Source organism: Enhydra lutris, unplaced genomic scaffold (assembly GCF_002288905.1).
Source record: "Enhydra lutris kenyoni isolate GAN:26980312 unplaced genomic scaffold, ASM228890v2 scaffoldscaffold56, whole genome shotgun sequence".
Taxonomy (NCBI): Eukaryota; Metazoa; Chordata; class Mammalia; order Carnivora; family Mustelidae; genus Enhydra; species Enhydra lutris.
In genome coordinates this window covers 2,619,605-2,640,216 of record NW_019154140.1, presented here as the reverse complement: position 1 = coordinate 2,640,216, position 20,612 = coordinate 2,619,605, and the positions used below count along the sequence as shown (strand labels likewise).

The following is a 20,612-nucleotide window of genomic DNA, read 5'->3' as shown; positions in this document are numbered from 1 at the left end:
ACCCTTCCCCATCCTGTGTGCATGCACATGTTCTCTCTCTCTCTCTCTCTCTCTAAAAAAAATAAAAAATAAAATTCCCTCAGTTTTGTTATTCTGTGTACTGAATGTAATGAGTTCCCAAACTTTGTTGTTACTGTTTTTTAAGATTTTATTTATTTGAGAGAGGGAGAGACAGCAATAGCAACAGAGAGCACAAGCAGAGAGAGAGAGGGAGGGAAAGGCTCCCTGCACCCTGGGATCATGACCTAAGCCAAAGGCAGATGCTTAACAGACTGAGCCACCTAGGTACCCCATGAGTTCCCCAACTTTGTGAGAACTATAAATTTTATCATAATATTTCAAGCACATTATCTATTGGTTTCAAATTTCCTTTACTTTTTTATCAGTCTACTGTTAATATGACCCTCTTTTCTCTTGCTCTAGTTTGGTTTTGTTGCTTTTAGTCCTTTTACATGACTGTCATCTTGAACTTCCCCTTCATTATTGTTCTGGGGATTCTCTTCTGTATTGGGTTCCCTGTTTTTTAAATCCCATGAATTCCTCTTTTCATTTCCCGCACTGGTGAACTATATCCCTCAGGATATTCCTGAGAAAGAAAAGTAGTTTTTTGAGACCTATCGTATCCGAAAATGGCATTATTCTATTCTCACATTTGATCAGTAGTTTGTAATAAATTCTAAGTTAGATTATTATGCTTTAGAGGGTTGAAAGTCTTGTTTTCTGGTTTCCTGTGTTTCCACGTGACACTTTTCATTGTGGAAGTTTTGTAGCTCCTGTCTTTAATTCCAGTGGTGTGAAATTTCAGGACAATTTGCCTTGATATTGGTGTGTCTTTCATCTATTTTCCTAGGTCATTAGGACGCCATTCAAATTTGGAAACAGATTCTTTGACTTGAGAAATTTCACTATATGATTTCTTTAGTAATTTCCTCACATTGAACTTTCTCTTACATCTTTCTGAAATTTGTATGTTTTAGACATTCAGCCTCCTGGACTGATCACTATTTGCTAATTTCTGACTTCACATTAACATTTTTACTCCTGGCATCTTGCTTTTGTTTCATAGATGCGTAAAATCTGTGTCTATGACAGTATTAATCATAGTCTTTAAATTTTCTTCTGATATAATCTGCTTCATTTTAGTTCTGTTTTGTTTTTATTTTGGTCTCGTGTTGTGTTAGTGAAGTTCCTGAAATGTCTGCTGATCCTTGGCTGTTTGTTTATATTTAAGCCTAAAATGCTGATTGAAAGTTCTGTGTTGGTCAGACAAGTCAGGTAGGACCCCATTAAAGAGTAATTGGGGGCGCCTGGGTGGCTGAGTGGGTTAAAGCCTCTGCCTTCAGCTCAGGTCATGATCCCAGCATCCTGGGTTCAAGCCCCACATCGGGCTCTCTGCTCTGCGGGGAGCCTGCTTCCTCTTCTCTCCCTGCCTGCCTCTCTGCCTACTTGTGATCTCTGTCTATCAAATAAATAAATAAAATATTAAAAAAAAAAAGAGTAATTGGGTCATTCAGCAGCCCTTTCATGTATCACTGGAGGAGAAGCCCCACACGTCATTGTCAGTTGATCTTTTGGGGTTTAAAGGAGCCTCTCAAGAGAGGAATCTTCTCATCTTCTAATGGTCATCAGGGAGACTTGGGAACCATAAAAACCAGGAGCCAGAAGGAAATGGAAAGAGAGTCCAGTAGGCCTGGTTCTCATCATTCAGTATGGAGAATTTTTCTTTTCCTATTTTTGGAACCATGCTTCCCCAACTTCCCTGAGCTGTGTCTGTGCCTTCAAGTTCAGTTTCTCTAGAGATTTGCTGCCCAATATGGTAGCTGCTAGCAAATATAGCTAGCCCATTGAAATGTGGTATAAATGTGAATGTACAATGGATTTTGAGAACTTGGAATGAAAAAAATATCAATTTTTATATTGATAGGTTAAAATGATACTTGAGGTTAAACATATTAAATGAAATACTTCACCTATGTTTATTAACATGACTACTAGAAAATGTGAAATTATGTACATGGCTCACATTCTATTGGATAGTGCTGTTCTCAACTAGAAAGGTAAAAGTCTATTATTCTTAAATACCTTTCAATCCATTATCCATTTTTTCAGGCCTTCCTTTTGCACATTCATCTCCTCATTGAACCTGGTGTTTTCAACCCTGGGATTTTCTTGGGTTCTTTGGCATGAATGGTTTATTATTCACTTGTTTCCTCTGCAGGCTTATGTTTCAACTTCCTTGGCTCTGTTAGCTATTTCCATCCACTTTTCATATTCAAAATTTCCTTTTCTTGCCTACTGCATTTCCTTTTTATTCTTTTTGTTCTTTTAGGTTTTATTCCTTTTCAAAATCCCTTATGTTTTTTTCAGATGATATTTAGGAAGGAGCAAAGGTAAACATGCACGTTCATGTTTAGCTAACTGAAAGTATACAGTTGAACTTTGATGAAGCAGAAACTTGATCATGTTACTGACTGCTTAAATTTTTTTCCTGTCTCCTCATTGCAGAAAGTGGAAAGTTCTGTCTGCTCTGGCCCATTATAATCACTTCTTAGTTTTACTTTCCCTGTGGTTATACTGCATACAGCCAACCAGGAAATCTCAATAGCTTTGAAAGACAAAGGTTTATTTCCTGGTCCTACTATGTTTTAGCTGCTAATTGGCTATGACTGTTATCAGCTTGATATCTGCATCCATGTCATTTAAAAAAAAATTTAAGAGTATTTTTTAGAGTAATTTTGGGTTTATAGAAAAACTGAGCAGAAGGTAGAGAAAATTCACACATTCTCTCCTTCACCCTCCCCTCCTGTTTCCCTTTTAACATCTTGAATGAGTGAGGCACATTTGTTACATTTGTTGCATTATTAACTACAGTCCATAGTTTACCTTAGGATTCACCATTTGTGTTATACATCCTGTGGGTTTTGACAAATATGTAATTGCACATATCTACTATTACAGTATCAAGCAGAATACTTTCATTGCCCTAAAAAATCCCTTCCCCGCCCTGCCCCCTCAAACCTGACCACCAATTATCTTTTTACTCTGGGTCTTTTCCATTCATGATTCCAGGCTAAAAGATCAACCTCTTCTGGGAAAGGCTGTTTTAGAGATGAGGGAAAGGGAAGGTGAGGGGGACAGAAGTTTATAGGGGCTTTTAGGGCTTCTGCTTAGATGTGGAAAGAGGCACACCCTTTTGCACTTGGTTGGCATAAGCCCAGAGTCAAAGAACAGGGAAGTATATTCCCTTCAGGGGAAGTTCTAGTAACATTGTAGCAAGTGGAGAGATGCACTCCTATTATGGGGAAAAGGGAAGCAAATAACAAGGAACAAATAATGAACTACATAGCATCAGTGCCAACCCCGACCACTCAGTTCTCCACTAACTACTCCAGGCAGCTCTCATGAATTTCTTTCTATTCGCTATCCGGCCTGCCCTCCCTAAGTCTCTTTACTAAGCAGACTCCTCAGTCTCTCAGGATGCCTGTTGCTTATTCCAGACAGTCATTCCTGACTAAATGAATATGCTAGTAGTATCCTGTATCCTGTGTTGGAATGTTTTTACTTTCTTAGCTGAATCCTTAGGCTATTAGCAGAATTAAATAATTCTAGAACATCTACTTAAAGAATCTTCTTTTAATTTTCATTTGACTTTGGCCAAGGTCTTCACAGAAGAAAAATTACCTGCATTAGGAAGAGTGATCACATGATAGCGTCTGATCAAAGATGTGACCACCTACCACTTCCATTGTTTGTGACTGAAAAGTGCAATACAGACTGTGAATTAAGGTAAAAGAAAAACGTATCATGTAACCAGTGTAAGTATAAGGTAACCAGGTCAAAATCAGTAAGTGAGATAAGATATAAAGCATCTAGTCCTGCTCAGATTGGACATGTAATTAATGTCTGTCCTGTGTCCCTGCCAGTATAAAATTTCAGGCTCACTAATTTATTGTGAAACTTGGCAACTGACTTAAAATTTTTTTTTATAATATTTAATGAATACTAGTATATAGGCCTCAAAATTTTGTGTAAGGAAACAAATCTGTAAAATACATGGGTAAACTCTAATCTTAAAATCCATGGTTTAAAGATCTGAAACAGTAAATTTTGTAGAATAATTGTGTAATTCCCTTTGAACTTATGAACCAATAAATTTTTGAAGTTTGAGGATTAAAGAATCAGTAGATTGGCTTCTCAATCTTAGCCATATTTTGTCCATTACATTAAGAAACATCCTAGATTCTGGTGCAGGGAACTATTGCTTTTAAATTTCCTGTCTTTTGGTGGGGGTCGTGTCAGGGGGCGGGAATTGGTCGTAGAGCAAAGCTAAGAACAACCCTCTCTAGCGGGTGATCATTAAAATTCAGGGATGGCCAGAACCTCTCATTCAGCAGGGAAGATCATTTTTATATTTTTATGTTGTTGTTTGAAGGCATAGTGGAAGAGCTGCTTGAATAAGTCACATCCACTTATTGCTGTGGAGTGAAGCACAGTAAAATCCTCCAGATGCTGTTGGGAATTGAAATTGAAACGAACTTTGAATTCTATGCTCTGTTATACTGTTGCACTCGTGTCTTCTAATAGATTGCTACACTACAATCGGGATAATTTGGCTAAAACTAGCAGATTTTTACTTGCAGAAAAAATAAAGTTTTCTCTGAAAAGATGTCTAAAAATAGATTACAAGAAAAAAATGTGATATGCTTTACAAAAACCTAGTTTGCCAACTTTTAAAACTTGGTCTTACTGATACAATCAGATTCCCAGATATTTCCTGATGATGAAATACTTTAGTGTGGTTGTATAGAGAGAGACACTACCTGATTGTGATTCAGATATATTCAGTCTTAAATCTGCCGCTGAGTATTAGGTAATCTTGATCTAAACCAGTTGTTTTTAAAGGCTTTTGGGAAAGCTTGGGGTTCCTTGGATACCTCCAAAAACACCACCAGATGCCAGAGTGAAGTCGTGAGGTGTAGTGCTGCCTTCCCATCTCTGGCTTTAACCAGACCGCCTCCATTTTTATATATTCGGAGAACAAGTTGAATTTTATTTTGGGGGAAAACGATTTCTAACAGAAGTCAAGCATTATATCATGTGGACACACAGCTCTGGGCATCATTTTCTCATCTATAAAAATGAAAGTTTGGGCTTATGTCAGAATTTTTTATTGGATGATACATCAAGTATTTTCAAGTGGCTTGTCAATGAATTCTAACAGAATTTTCAAAATTAAATCATATGCATGAATTTCTCTGAATCCTTTTTTTTTTTTTTTTTTTTTTTAAATCACATGAGTTGGTATCCCTAAGTGTAATAGCATCTTTTTTTTCTAGGTGGCACATCATTGGCAAAAGTGAATGTTCATCCCATTGTGGTCAAGGATATAGGTCCTTGGATGTCCACTGCATGCGGTATTCCATTCATAAAGGACAGACTGTTCCAGTAGATGATCGCTATTGTGGTGACCAACTTAAACCTGCCACACGAGAGTCCTGCCACGGTGACTGTGTCTTAACAAGGTGGCATTATTCAGAATGGTCCCAGGTACAGATAACCAGTATTGCTTAAGAAAAGTTGCCCCCCCTTTTTGTTAAATAATTGTTACTCTAAAGTATATTCTTGTTAAAATCTTATTTTTTTTTTTTCATTTGTCACCACTGGTTTTTGTTTTCATCATTTCAGTGTTCCAGGAGTTGTGGAGGAGGGGAGCGGTCTCGAGAATCTTACTGTATAAATAACTTTGGCCACCGTCTTGTTAACAGAGAATGCCAAGAGCTTCCGCGGGTGACAACTGAGAGTTGCAATGAATTTTCCTGTCCCAGTTGGGCTACTAGTGAGTGGAGTGAGGTAACATTGAACAGATGAGGCTAAGAACTGTTACAGTATTTCATAGGAAAGCTTTGCAACTTAAGGCTTTAAAGAAGTCTAAAGTAATTTGTTCTTGCTTTGTAAAATAACTGTATTATCAAGGCAATAACAAATTAACGGTTTGTTCTTCAATTGTTTATGCTGTCAGGCTAACAATAACATTGGTGTTTAATCACTAACCATTTTCATAAAGTCCCCGTGTCCACAGTAGCCTGTGACACATACTTAAGGTTAATTTTGTACCTTTGTTTCTAGGACAAATGGATGCTGCACTGGGATTTGGGCAGCAAATTGGGGGTGGCTGATTTTACCTGGTGAATATCTCTGAAGGACTGAAGGGAAAATGCTGTTAGGAATGGTCTTCCATTTCATGTGCATTTTTTTTTTTTTTATTTATTTATTTGACAGAGAGAGATCACAAGTAGACGGAGAGGCAGGCAGAGAGAGAGAGAGAGGGAAGCAGGCTCCCTGCTGAGCAGAGAGCCCGATGCGGGACTCGATCCCAGGACCCTGAGATCATGACCTGAGCCGAAGGCAGCGGCTTAACCCACTGAGCCACCCAGGCGCCCCTTCATGTGCATTTTAATGTGTGACTTGATCACTGTGTCTTTTTTTTAGGCATTTATATTGACTTAATATTGAAAATAATGATCAACTGTGTTCTTTCAGTGTCTTGTTACATGTGGAAAAGGAACAAAACAGCGGCAAGTGTGGTGTCAGCTGAACGAAGACCACTTGAGTCATGGTCTCTGTAATCCCAGTACCAAACCTGAGTCTCTGAGACCGTGTGAGCTTCATGCATGTGCTTCCTGGCAAGTAGGACCGTGGGGTTCCGTGAGTATATGAGAATGGTTTTCCTGATTTAATTCATCTCTATCGAATAGCACCAGAATTGCAGTGTGTTCACTCTCTTAATGGAGCCAGCTAAATTTGGGTTGGTTTTTTTGGGCGGGGGGGGGGGGAGTTCTTGAAAAGTAAACTCTGATCTGTGAAATTTTACCAGCGCAGCTAATTTTGCTGTGGTAAATAGTTCAACTTTGCTTTTGAACTCACGTGTTAACCAAAATGCTGCGTATTTATTCTTCAGCTTCGTTTAAGCTATAAATGTTTTCATGGTCTTTGTCTAAATAAGCTTTATTGCATTTAGAGTAGGCATTGTTTAGAAGTTTCACCAACCAGGCAGCTAGGAATTTGTAGGATGAACAGTGGTCAAGCTGGAGGAAGATGGGCAGCATGTTAACCCATGGATGTTGCCGCTGTGGATGGGAAACCTTGTCCCATCTTCCATTTAACTTTATGCTCTTTCTTCTTCCTCTCTTTGAAATGTACTTAGCATGTTAAAAGACCTACATACACCAGGTAGATTTTGAAAAGTATTTAGTCCCTCTAAATGATGTTAGCTCCCCAAATATGAAGACTCTAGTCACATTTTTACATAACTTCTTAAAGTTACGACAATTCTCATCCATTTTAACTTCGGTATTATCTGTCTACATTGGAACAAATGTATATTGATTCCATTTGCTAATTTTGTATGGAATCCAATGTAAAGAACTAATAAAAAGGTCTGAAAGTGTATTAACTGTATTAAGAAAATTAGGCTGATACAATTTTTGAATAACGGTGTTCGATACATGCCTGTACCCTTGCAGTGCACGGCCACGTGTGGACGTGGGTATCAGATGCGTGCTGTTAAATGTGTCAGTGAGCTCCTCAGTGCCGTGTTAGATGACAGAGTGTGCCGTGGGGCCAGCCGCCCGAGTGACAGGCAGGTAAGGAACACTTCTTCATGGATTAGGAACAAAAAGATTTGTTACGGGAGGATCAGTGTTTTGAACTTATTTCATACATATTTCTCCATGTTTGTGCACGTGTGTGTTGGAGAATTTACCTCTTTTAAAATGTTGCCAGCTTCACAGCTCTATTAATTTGTTTAGTCCTGCCACTGAATCACTCATTGAACTTTGTGGTTTTCATTCTTTGCACTGCAGAAGGATCGTATCTATTGTGACTATGGTGTGATGAACTTTCTGAGGGTAGTGTTCTAGGGTACCCTCAGGATTTTTCAGCTTAGTGGTATTTTTGAGGAACTATGGCTCTGTTTCTTTTCAACCATCAAATAGAATGATCCAGACCTTAGGATTCAGATCTGTACTCTCCACTTGTAGCCCTTGACAGTACCTTATACTTCTGAAAAATTAAAATGCTTACATGACTAATTTGTAATTATGCAGTTCTTCTTGAATTAGACATGTGGAAGAAATGAAGTATAGAATTTAATATAAATCAGCATGATGAATTCATTGATGTTTTGAGATGCATTTTTCTTTTGAACAGGACTGTATGGTCATACCCTGCCCTGTTATCCCTAAAATTGGGGCTACCTCATTGCCAGCTGTTCCCATAGGAAAGATTGCCCAGTGGCGACATGGTTCCTGGACCCCAGTAAGTGAATTCTTTTAAGAAGTACAGTGTTTGGGGGTGCCTGCGTGGCTCAGTTGGTTAGGTGTCTGACTTCAGCTCAGGTCATGATCTCAGGGTCCTGGGATTGAGCCCCACATCGGGCTCTCAACTCAACGGGGAGTGTGCTTGGCCCTCGTCATCTCCCTCTGCCCATACCCACCCTAGTGCCCTCTCTCCCCCAAAAAGATAAATAAAATATTTAAAAAAAAAAAAGTACAGTGTTTGTATTATGGAGGTTTTTACATATCAACAAAATGATTGCTTCATGTTAGCTAAATTAATGTTATGCATTCATTCCCAGGTAGCTTAACGGAGAATTGGTATAAGATTCAGAAATAGGTAATTTAATGGCTAAATGCTGTTCTATCTTGCTCTTACCCAGAGCTTTTTTCTCTGGGCAAGAAATTGATGTTTTCTAGGTCTGTTTTCTCATCTACAAAATTGGGGTAATAATATTTATCTCACAAGTGGTTATACAGAGTAGATGTGAAGTTGGGCTTTTATCAGCTTTTAATTTGGAGTATATGCTTTGCTTTGATCTTATATAGAAGCTATATTAGTAAGCTTCAGATATTCTCTGAATATTTTAATTATGGGATCATACTGACCCATTAGATGTTTAAAGTTATTTAAAATAAGATTGTCTCACAAAGTGTTTCCTGAATCTTTTTAGCAAGTAATAATCAGTATTCCATGAACTTGAGTAGTATCTTACTCTCATTGCAAATATATGATCTGAACTGAGTGGGGCATTCGTTGCCCTATTTTTGTTTGACTCAGAAGTGAAACCAAGTGATAGGATTTATTTATTTATTTTTTAAGAAACTTCATGTTTTAGAAGAGAGAGGTACCATATAAGACTTTGGTAAACTTTTTTTTTTTTTTTAAAGTGCTCTGTGTCTTGTGGACAAGGCAACCAAGCGCGCTACGTAAGCTGTCGCGATGCTTATGATGCAATAGCAGATGAATCCCATTGTGCCCATTTACCCCGACCTGCTGAAGTATCTGTTTGTTTTAACCCTTGTGGGGAGTGGCAAACTGGGAACTGGTCACCTGTAAGTATTTTTATGAGAAAAAAAAGATGAAGTTGAAATGTCATTGATATTTAGTATCATAATGTAACTTATTACATTATAAATGTTGGCTAAATTTGTGATCAGTGTTCAGCTTCCTGTGGCCACGGGAAAACAACGCGACAAGTTTTATGCATCAGCTACCATCAGCCAATTAATGAGAATTACTGTGACCCTGCAGTTCGCCCTTTGATAGAACAAGAATGTAACCTGGCAGCCTGCCCACCCATGTACAGTCACTTCCCAAGCTCCTCAGAGCAGCCGAGCCATTTTCCAGGCAGAAATTTTCCACTAACTCACAAACCAGAAGATCATCAAAATCAGGGGGTCCATCCGTCAATCAGAGGAAACCAGTGGAGAACAGGACCATGGGGATCAGTAAGTTGTCTTTATTGAGTTATATTAATTCTGTGATTTTGTTCGATTATAGCCTTTTAACAGATACCAAATACTTCTAATGCTAAATTTATCTGAAGATCAATAGTTTCAGTCTTAAAAGGATTAAGTGATTTTTGATGTAGATGACAAGTCCCCAGAGTTCTTACTGAAGTATACACTAATGTGATATTATGATTACAGAGGAATGCACTTAAAAACAATCTGATTAGAGCCCATTATAATCAAAACAGAAGAATTTTTTAAGAGGTTAAGACTGCAAATGTTTATAAAAAAACAAACCTAGAAATTACTATAATAGTGCAGTAAGTGGGTGTAAAACCATGAAACTACCAAAGGTACAAATTGTAGCTCTTTATATAAAAGTTGAGACAAAGAAAAACAGAATCAAAGTTAAAGACTTCATTTTTTTTTTTTTTTTTTTTAATTCTTTTCTGCTTAACCCTTAGGACAGGGCTGCATTGGCCCTTGCAGACTTTACTATTCCACCATTCATCAGCAAATTCTAATACACTACGTTTTGGGCAGATTTTTCTCAATTCAGATTATTCCAGTGAGGGGAGTGTTAAAAGGGAGAGTTTGAATCTGAGTCCAGACCCTGATGTTCTTCTCTATGTAATTTCATGACGCGGCACCCAGAGTTGTGTTTTATCCTTGGCAGTGCTCTAGCAGCTGTGGTGGAGGTGTTCAGCACCGGGTTGTGGTCTGCCAGGATGAAAATGGACAGAGTGCCCATTACTGTGATACGGCTTCCAGGCCCCCAGAGACCCGGCACTGCGACTCGGGTCCTTGTCCACGGTGGAACTACGGAAGCTGGGGAGAAGTAAGTCATCATGCTTTCTAAACTAGGGGCGATAGTGAATTTCTGAAGACAAAGTTAAGTACTTCACACTGTTCCTGTGGGATAACCTTACTTCACAATACTACACAGAAAGGTTTTATTTTCAGGAAAATCTTGTTCTTTTAATAGACCGTCGTGGTATAAATCACTCCTACGTGATAGGAAATACTCCAGATTTTTTAACAGAATCTAATATGCTAGCCAGTATGTCTATGGACCGCTAATGGCTCTCTAAAATTAGTATATTCTTTCCTTAGAAGATTTGGTGGATATAAAGATGGAAAATTAGATTAATATATAACCATCCTCATATCCTATTACAGAGCCACTCATGTGGTAAATTTTCTAAGCAGAGAGTTCTCAATTGGCATTCTTCTAGACTCTGGGGATTTGAAGATCATTTTTAAAGTAGTTCTCATGAATATTAATTCCACCTGTATTATGCGTGAGAAAGAATAAGAGATTTATATTGGCTTTACAGGGACAAAATAAACCAACTACTTTAGTCAAATATTTTTGTTTAATGATTTTTAGTATATATTTTCTCACAGAGCATTTGTGTAAAGCATTATGTAAAGATACACTTCTGACCAGGTACTAATAAATACCAAGTACATTTAAAAAGTGTTCTTTGACAATTTCTAAAATGAAAATGACATTTTTACTCCTGAGTTTAGGCATGCTCATTGTAAAAATTGAAATGGTAGGAAAAATTATGATAAGATAAGAACTCTCAACCTTTGATACATTTCCTTCCAGACTTTGGTCTTGTATGGATTCCACAAATAGATTCATATTATACAGGCTGCTTTGCCACCTGCTGCTTTCATGTAATACACACTGAACATCTTTCCCTGTTTATAAATTTAGGGTTAACTTACTAACTTTCGTGGTTACCCAGTAATCTATTGATAGGCTATCATAAATTATGTAGTTAATACTTATTACTTAAGCGAATCAGTTTTATTTGACTTGTCTATTTTGCAGATCCTTGATATCTTACTGAAACATACTAATCCTCAAAAATTTGTCTAGGTTTTTTGTTTTTGTTTTTTGGGTTTTTTTGTTTTTGTTTTTGTTTTTGTTTTATAATAGAACTAAAGCTTTTTTTTTTTACCAGGAAGAAAATTCTAGCATTAATACATTATATATTAAACATTGAGTAAAGCAATATAATACTGTCTTTAAAACGACATAGTTTTGAATTTTCTTATTTTTAGTGTACACAAACATGTGGAGGAGGAATAAAGTCAAGATTTGTAATATGTCAATTTCCCAATGGCCAAATGTCACAAGAGCAAAACTGTGAAATCTTAAACAAGCCACCTAGTGTGGTACAATGTCATGTGCATGCTTGCCCTGATGAGGTGACATGGCATCGGGGACCATGGAAATCGGTATGATAGTATTATTATTTTTTGTCTGATTTGTTTTGTTTTACTGTGCCTCCTTTAACTGCTTGTTTATAAATTGTGGTACACGCTGTCTTCTGATGTTTTAAGCAGATTACTGGCCACCATGTCTTGTGGTATTAAAGTTGATAGTTTGGAAAAAGAATGCATTCAATTTCAAGTACTGTAATATAAATAATAGTTTTATATGTATTTATTTTTTATAAGGAATATTGAACCATAGCACTATTCTAATGGAAATATTTTCCTCCAGTACATCTTTGGCTTGTCCTCTAATTGTAAATGTTTGACTGTATGCATATGTATATAATGTTAACATTGTGCTTGTTACAATGGCAAATTAAGGCTGTGTCTTGTTTAAGTGTATAACTATATGTGGCTTTTGTCTGTCAACGTCTAGTAGCTGATCCTAAAGCAAATAACATTCTTTAAAACTTTTTTTTAACCATTGTTAAACTTAGTATTTTGTTTGGAAATGTGAAAATACTAAAAGATAGAGAAATTTAAAGTGAATTGTTTACAGTTTGTTACATACATCATGGAAAATATTTATATAGTAATTTATATGAATATTTCTTCACTGTGTGGAGTTACTTTGTTTTGGGGATGTTTTAATTTATTGTTTGGAGCCATAGACAAAATTCATAAGTATTGCTCATGACTGATTTATTTAGTATATTTCAAATATCCAGGCTTTGAAGAATAATTAATATATAAATATGTTGAAATTAGCATTTTGGTCACTTTTGATATTTTAAATCCTAAACAACCAAGTACACTTTATCCAGGTGAAAAACGGATGTCTAGTTATAATTTATAAGGTTAAACAGTTCTTTATTTGGAAAATAATTATAAGTCTGGCTTTATAACCAACCCTGATGCCTGCATTTGGTTTCCTTTTCCCAAGTCAAAGCTTTATATTGTGATGTAAACCTAAGTTTCAAACTCATACTATTTGGTGAGTAAGTCAAGTTCTAGTTCAGGCTGAAATTATCTCTATAGTCAGTGACTAATATTAAAACAAAAGGAAATTATAACTTTATAGGAGGATCTTAAATTGTTGCATGGCTTTGTTGGAACTAACAAAAACATACTTTGCCATAGAAAGCATTCACATATTTACTTAATAAAATATTGATCATGTATATCCTAGGCAGTGTGATACAGAGATTTTAAAAAAAGAATTATTTCTTACTCCCATGGAGTTTACAGTCTCATTGGAGAGATTTGAGTAGGAACTCAACTATAAAAAGATAACCTTTTTTGTTAGCCGTCTTACACTGAAAATTCACTTTCTCTTTACTAGCTCTGTTACATTGTCTTGAATTTTTCTGGCTCTAGGTTGCAAGCCTAGTTCTTAATAAGGCTATGGATTGCTTTCTTGGAGTTTTGTCCCAATTAGGAAAGAAGCCTCCTGACCAGTTAATTAGAGGATTAAATTGTAATGACATTTGTTTCTGAGCACAGCCAAGTTTTATTTTCCTACTCATTCGTCAGTTCATTAATTCACAAAGCATTAAGCATTTGTGCTAGGTACTGAAATACCTTGAATTATTTCAATCATATTTTCTATTTCAAGGGTGAGCAGACTATGGCCCATGAACCAAATCTGGCCGATTGTCTATTTTTGTAAATAAGTTTCACTGGAACACAGTGATCACATTTTTTTAAGTATTTTCTATGGCTGCTTTTGGTACAACAATTATTGCAATAGAGACTAACCCTTAAAGCCTGAAATATTTACTATTTGACCCTTTCGGGAAAAGTTTGCTGACCCCTGTTCTATTTAATAAACATCATGATGCTTTTTAAATCTAGGATAAGATGTACTTAAAGTTATAGGCTCTTAGCATTATAAATATTCATTTGGGGTCAATTTTAGGTGTTTTTAATTAATATTTTGAAACACCTTACAATGTTTATTAACCTTATCCAAATATTCACTAGGGTGTTTAGACAATATTTCTTTCCAGTTTTGAGATATACTTGGCATGTAACAATTTATAAGTTTAAGGTGTACAGTGTCACACAATGTTTATATATGGTGTTGGAACGTAACTAGTACTATATTCTGATATATTTGTGTCATGCTCTTTGTATGTAAATGATATTGTAAGTGAAAAAAACCTGAATGTTAAGTTCTGTGCATAGATAACTTTTTCAACCTCACAAAAACCAATAACCAAGAAAATGACCACAGTTACAAAATAGTACATAGCAGTACACAATTCTTCATTGTTTACCCATGCGTGTTCCGAAAGGAGTTCATTGAATAATTCAGTCTTTGCACTAGTGAGGAACTATAATGTCTTTTTTTTTTTTCGTAAATTGAAGGTGAAATTTTAAAAATCACAATGTTTATATCAGAGTTTTTGCAAACTTATTTATTCACTTTTTATAGGTATAAAGTACATATATATTAAAGTGCCTGGATTTCTGTTACTATATGAAGAATTTTATTCCTTAAATTAGCCTTTTATATTAAAAGGGTTTAAGGGATCTGAAGTTTTTTTTGTTTTTGTTAAAACTAGATATAACTTTTTACCTCTTTGTGTTGCTAGATATTAGCCAAACTTCAGAATACCTCTTATTAACATATCAGATTAATGTTCTTTCAAGGGTAACTTTAATTTCAGCAGATCCTACTTACTAGGTTAGAAAATTACAAATGTGTGTATATATTTATACATATACATATATGAACAACATGACATCTCAAACATTTCATTTTAAAGCAGAATTATAAAGTGTTAAATCATTAAAATGTAACTAGGAAGAAAGTTGTAAATATACATTTAAATTTTCTCCATCTTGTGGAAAATCTTGTAATAATTTATAAACATGATTAAAGAAATAAAACTTAACCTATGTCTGTTAATTTAATGACTGTATTTTTGTGATTAGTCAATGTGAAATTACTGTATTTTAACCCTTGTTTATTAATGACATGTGTTGTGGCTTTGTGCTTTGCATAATTCATATGTATGTTGTATTTTTACTACTTGGATCAATACCTAAAATGTTTTTAGTCCCTGGAAAGATCCTGTATTGTAATGAATCCCTCTTTTCTCTTGGTGCTATTTTTCTTAAATTAACTAACTATTAATTTCTTATTAAACATTTAATTGCTGAATAGTGTATGTTTTCATAATTTGAGTATTTAAGCTATTATATTTTAAATCCATTAGGAACATTGGTGATTAAAAACACAAGATCTATTGTTTAGGTATCAATTTTAAATACTAGAAAAATTTGTATTTTATAAACAATAAAAATCTATGATGTAAACTTATTTATTGGTAAGGTAAAACCTCATGACCAAGACAGTCTTTAAAAGGTGAGTACAAGTTTTATTTTTCTCTTGTCTCATATATACTATGGAACATTACGTATGTAATCAAACTGTTCTAGCAAATACTCTTTAAGTAAATTTATAATAATTTCTCTATTTTCCCATTAAGTCTCATTTAGCTGATTCGTTTTCCTAAATACTTTTGTCTACCTAGAATGCAATCATTCATGTTCTGGGGTTAATGATAATCCCAGAGAACTCAAGAGCATATTTTTTCTATTAAGGATTATTTTTTTTCCTCCAAAAATGAGAAGATTCATTTTAAAAAATGAAAACTTGATACTTGAATCTTCTAGATTCTAGTGCTTTCCCCCAAAGTGTTTCTTTTTAAAATGTATTTATGTAGGCACTATACTAAATCTCTCATATGATACAATGGACTGCAACAAACAGAAGCTCTTTTAGCAATGAGCATGTGGTAGCAACATATACCCAGTAAATCCATAGCTTGTCACCTTCACAGTTTTGTGTAACAAAAGAACACTGAAGGGCTGAACTCTGGGGTTGGGAGCCTCCTTCCACTGTAGCTCTCACTGAGGATGAAATGCACTCAGGAAGAAACTTGATCCTGCCTCTGTTGCTCCTAAGACCAGGAGCAGCCCAGGGGAAAGGTAATGTGTGGGGAAATGTTTTCAAGAAACTGTCAGTTCTTTGTGGAGTGTAGAACTCAGTGAAACTACTTATAGTCATAAATTTTCTTAAGTTTGGAAAAGTTATACATAGCCATAGTAAAAAGCCGGAAACCTATTTCTAGTTTATCATAGTTTCACATACCTCATTAGTAAGTATCAAACTCATGTTTCCATTGATTTGTTACTCTTTCTACAGTACAGTCATTGACTCTCCCAAAGGTGAGCCTTTCCTGCATGTTAGGCATTGTGCCCTGGGACCTTAATAGGTTGTAATTATCCAAGAATTAGTAATGAGGATGGTACTTGACAACACAGTAAGTCTGCTGGTAGATTTTTCTAGAAGGGCCAAACTAGTAGAATCTATTCCATTATAACCTATAGATGACTGGTGTTCTAAGTCCCTGTGCTAGAATAGTTTTGTGCATAATTGCAGCATCTTCCTCCTTTGTGTAGGTGGATTTCATGTCTCACCGAAAAGAATGTGGACCAAGATATATGATGGAATGAAAATAATTTTGGAGATACAAATGGGCCTTGCAGGTTTGAAATGTAAAACCTAGGAAAAATTAAATAGATAATATACAGATGATATCCTAAAAGAGACTTGTGAGTGTGTTATATTGAATGAAGTTAGAATGTTAAATTTAAAAAACTCAACATGAAATGGTGCTATGCCATGTTTTTCTTTATACATCTATATTAAAATGGACATGTTTCTATGGTAATTCTCTTTTCCCAGACGTAATGCTTGAGAATGTTTAAGAATTTCAGGAAATAGATTTTTAGATGTTTTATAACCACATATTCTCAAGTGTTCTACAGTATCTCTGTACTTGATGATGATCCTATTTATGTAGGATATATAGGCATTATTATTAGCTCATCTAGATACCCTAGTTTTTCTGTTACCTTTCAGTAGTCAGAGAAGACCATTTTAGTTCCTATATAACCACAGGAACAACAAAGACTTTGGCATTACTCTTGTTAAAGAGTCTCTCTGACAGTTTCTAGATAGTTGATTTCTAATCCCTTGATCATAGATAACATTTCTCAATAACATGTTTTGAGCATATCCCTTTTTTTATATTTAGACATTACAAGCTAATATATGATTTATGAAACCTACAAGCGTGAATTAGAATAAGAAATATTTTTAATGAATAATTTCTTACTGAACTGTGATAGTAATCTCATTTTTAAAAAGTGGTAGGATGATGGGGACCAAGGAGGGCACTTGCTGTGATGAGCACTGGGTGAGGTGTGGAAGTGTTGAATCACTATAGTGTACACCTGAAACTAATAGTACACTTTAAATTAGACTAGAATTAATTTTTTTTTAAAAGTTGGGATGGTGTTTCATTCGTTTTGAAAATCTTGGTTCAACACTGTCCTAGCTTACAAATCTGGTTTATCCCAATTTGTCATTTTAGTGGCTTCCATAGCTAAAAAAAATTACCACATGAAAATACATACCTCCATATAAGAAAAGTTTATCATGGGATGTTCCTGTTGTAGGTTAGTAACTGATTTTTAAATCCAGTTACCAATTATGCAAAAAAAAAAAAAATATTGAAACTTGTGTGACAAATTCCCATTTTCCCGTGATGTTCATTTCCTAAAAATTACGAGAATGAATTCTGTGTTTTCCTTTATTGCTGTATAGTTGTCACACAAGATTACATTAGTTTACGGTATACAACATAGTGATTCTAAAGCTCTCTACACTATGCTATGCTCTCCAGGAGTATAGCTACCATCTGTCACCATACAGTGCTATTTCAGTACTACTGACTGTTACCTACTCTGTACTTATCATTCCTGTGACTTACTCATTCCATAACTGGAATCCTCTACCCACTTCCCTTCACACATTTTGCCTCTCCCCGCCACAGGCGACCACCAGTTTGTCCTCCATATTTATAGGTCTGTTTCTGTTAGTTCGCTTTTAAGATTCCACATATAAGTGCAACCATTATTTGTCCTTGACTTATTTTACTTAGCATGATACCCATCTGGTCCCTCCATGTTGTCACAAATGGCAAGATCTCATCCTTTTTATGACTGAGTAATATTCCATTGTGTATATATACCACCTCTTCTATATCCATCTATCAGTGGACACTTAGGTTGCTTCTATATATGGGTTATTGTAAATAATTCTGCAACAAAGATATGGGTATGTACGTATGGCCTTTCAAATTAGTGTTTTCATTTTGGGGGTAATAAATATTAGAAGTGGAATAACCAGGTCCTATGGTAGTTCTCTTTTTAATTTCTTGAGGCCCCCCCAAACTGTTTTCCACAGTGGCTGCATCAGTTTATGTTCCCACCAGCAGTGGATGAGAGTTCCTTTTTCTCCATACACTTGCCAACACTTACTTCTTGTCTTTTTGATAAATTTAAGGTGATCTTTTTATTTTTTTGAAAAATGATTACTATGACTAGTGCTAGTGACCATCTTTTCATATACCTGTTGGTCATCTGTGTGTCATCTTTGGAAAAATGTCTGTTCTGGTCCTCTATCCATTTTTAATCAGATTATTTAGTTTTTTGGTGTTGTATAACTTTTTATATATATTTTAACAAATAGTGTTAAAACTCAATGAGACTTTGAAAGATTTGGAAGCCATTTAAGCAAAATCTTGCCTCAAAGCTTTCAAAATACACATTTGGAAGTTTTGATAGTTGACATATTGTTTATGGTAACTAAATCACATAATACTAGAAACACTTCCAGAGTTTAAAAATGTTCTAAGAAAAAGTAGTTTCCAAAAATCATTGCTGTCCCATCCACTCTTAAGTGTCTCCTTTAAAGGAGAAATTACGGGTCTGTTTTTTAAAGTATTAGGTATTACACTCATAGAAAAAATCAAATTTGGAACAAGCCTCCTTTTTGTAATGGAAAAATGAATAATTCATCTTCATGAGCCCATTTGATAATTTGAACACAACCAGCAAAACTGAGCCTAAAACTAAAAATGTTTGTTGTGTAACTCTTTAGACTATTGAGTCTATACTTACGATCCATTTATTTTCCTAAGTGGGCATGTATGAATGGCAGTTGGTACACAAAGTGGGATGGGAGAGTAAAATGATCTCTGTCAGGATACCTAAGGTATGGTATGTGTCAGGTTAGCATATAAACCTCTATGGTGAAGCTTATTTTAGATAAAATATAAACAAATTCTTTTAAGAAATTTTGTTGGTGCTCCACTGAATCACCTTGCCACCTCCAAGAAAGACTTTTGAAAGACAGTGACTTAGATCCTCATAGTTTCCTATGAGGCATAAAAGTTTAGTGACCTCTCTAAAATGTCAAACAATAGTTGAGATTGGAATTACCTCATTTATTCTCATAGATACCATCTGCTTTCTGGTTATCAAGAGAACAAAGTTGAGAAAAGAGTGTTCTTAAAAGATTGTTCTTAAATTCCTGCACCAATTTATCTCAATCCTAAATCTAGTAGAATATGTTTAGGAAGGTATTTTATCACATCAGAGTATAATATGACCATTGTAATAAATCTCATATGATATACATATATTTGTGAGAATTAAATGAAATATTGCAAAGTTTTTGGTAAATCACATAAATTCTTTACCAGCTGAATTCTAAAGTGATCCTCTAAGACCATTCTGAACTTTTGATTTTCCCGGATTTTTGATATTTTGCGATTGTGACCCAGGGAAACTCAGACTTTGGAAATAACTATGAAGGCAATGGTAGCCACTGAACTTCAAAAAAAAAAAAAAATCGTTGATCCATTCGAGATCATTAAGAGCCTATCTATATCAGGCACTGGGCTAGGAATGGTAGAAAACTAAAGATAAGAATGACATATTGTCCTCCAAGGATTCACGGTTCAGGGGAAATTAAATATACACACAAGTAACGAGACAAAAACATGTCATGGAAAGTCCGAGAAAGTATACTTCAGTTGCCTGAACTTGAAAGGATTTATGGAGGAGGCTGCATTGGCCTTGGTGGATAGAACTTGAGTTGGGGTGGAAGACCATTCTGTAGCAAAACCAGAGGCTGGAAAAAGTGGTTCATTTTGATTAATAGATTGGTTTGTGAGAGACACCGGGTGGGCATAAGGTTAGAAATAAAACCTGGGCAGTCAGAGAAAGACAAATACCATATGATTTCACTCACCTGTGGAATTTAAGAAAATGAATGAACATGGGGGGAGTGGGGAGAAAAAGGAAAATCAAGACACACTCTTAACTATAGGAAACAAACAGATGGTTACCAGAGGGGAGGTGGGTGGGGGATGGGTTAAATAGATGATGGGGATTAAGGAGGGCACTTTTGATGAGCACTGGGTGTTGTAAGTGTTGAATCACTAAATTCTACACCTGAAATTAAAGTTACACTATATGTTAACTGAAATTTAAATAACTTGAAAAAAGTTATGACAGGGTCATATCAAGGAGGATTAATAAGAATCATGCTTAAGAGTTTTTTAAAAATTTAAAAATTCTGAATATATATATATTAACTATTAAATTTTTGAAGTGGGTGTTAAAGCTGAGTTTTAGGAAAATGATTAGGCAATTCTCATGAAGTAT

At 35.3% G+C, this 20,612-nt stretch overlaps 1 protein-coding gene across 1 annotated transcript in view; it reads left to right on the top strand.

Moving 5' to 3' along the window:
- The window catches only part of LOC111157931 (ADAM metallopeptidase with thrombospondin type 1 motif 20), a 181,166-nt gene that overhangs the window by 91,395 nt on the left and 69,159 nt on the right, over nt 1-20,612 (top strand). The window contains exons 19-28 of the mRNA XM_022519672.1: nt 3,660-3,786; nt 5,337-5,547; nt 5,686-5,850; nt 6,541-6,705; nt 7,524-7,643; nt 8,209-8,316; nt 9,225-9,389; nt 9,495-9,785; nt 10,465-10,626; nt 11,865-12,041. Coding sequence (XP_022375380.1) covers nt 3,660-3,786; nt 5,337-5,547; nt 5,686-5,850; nt 6,541-6,705; nt 7,524-7,643; nt 8,209-8,316; nt 9,225-9,389; nt 9,495-9,785; nt 10,465-10,626; nt 11,865-12,041 — 1,691 coding nt within the window. The remainder of the gene's footprint in view (nt 1-3,659; nt 3,787-5,336; nt 5,548-5,685; nt 5,851-6,540; nt 6,706-7,523; nt 7,644-8,208; nt 8,317-9,224; nt 9,390-9,494; nt 9,786-10,464; nt 10,627-11,864; nt 12,042-20,612) is intronic.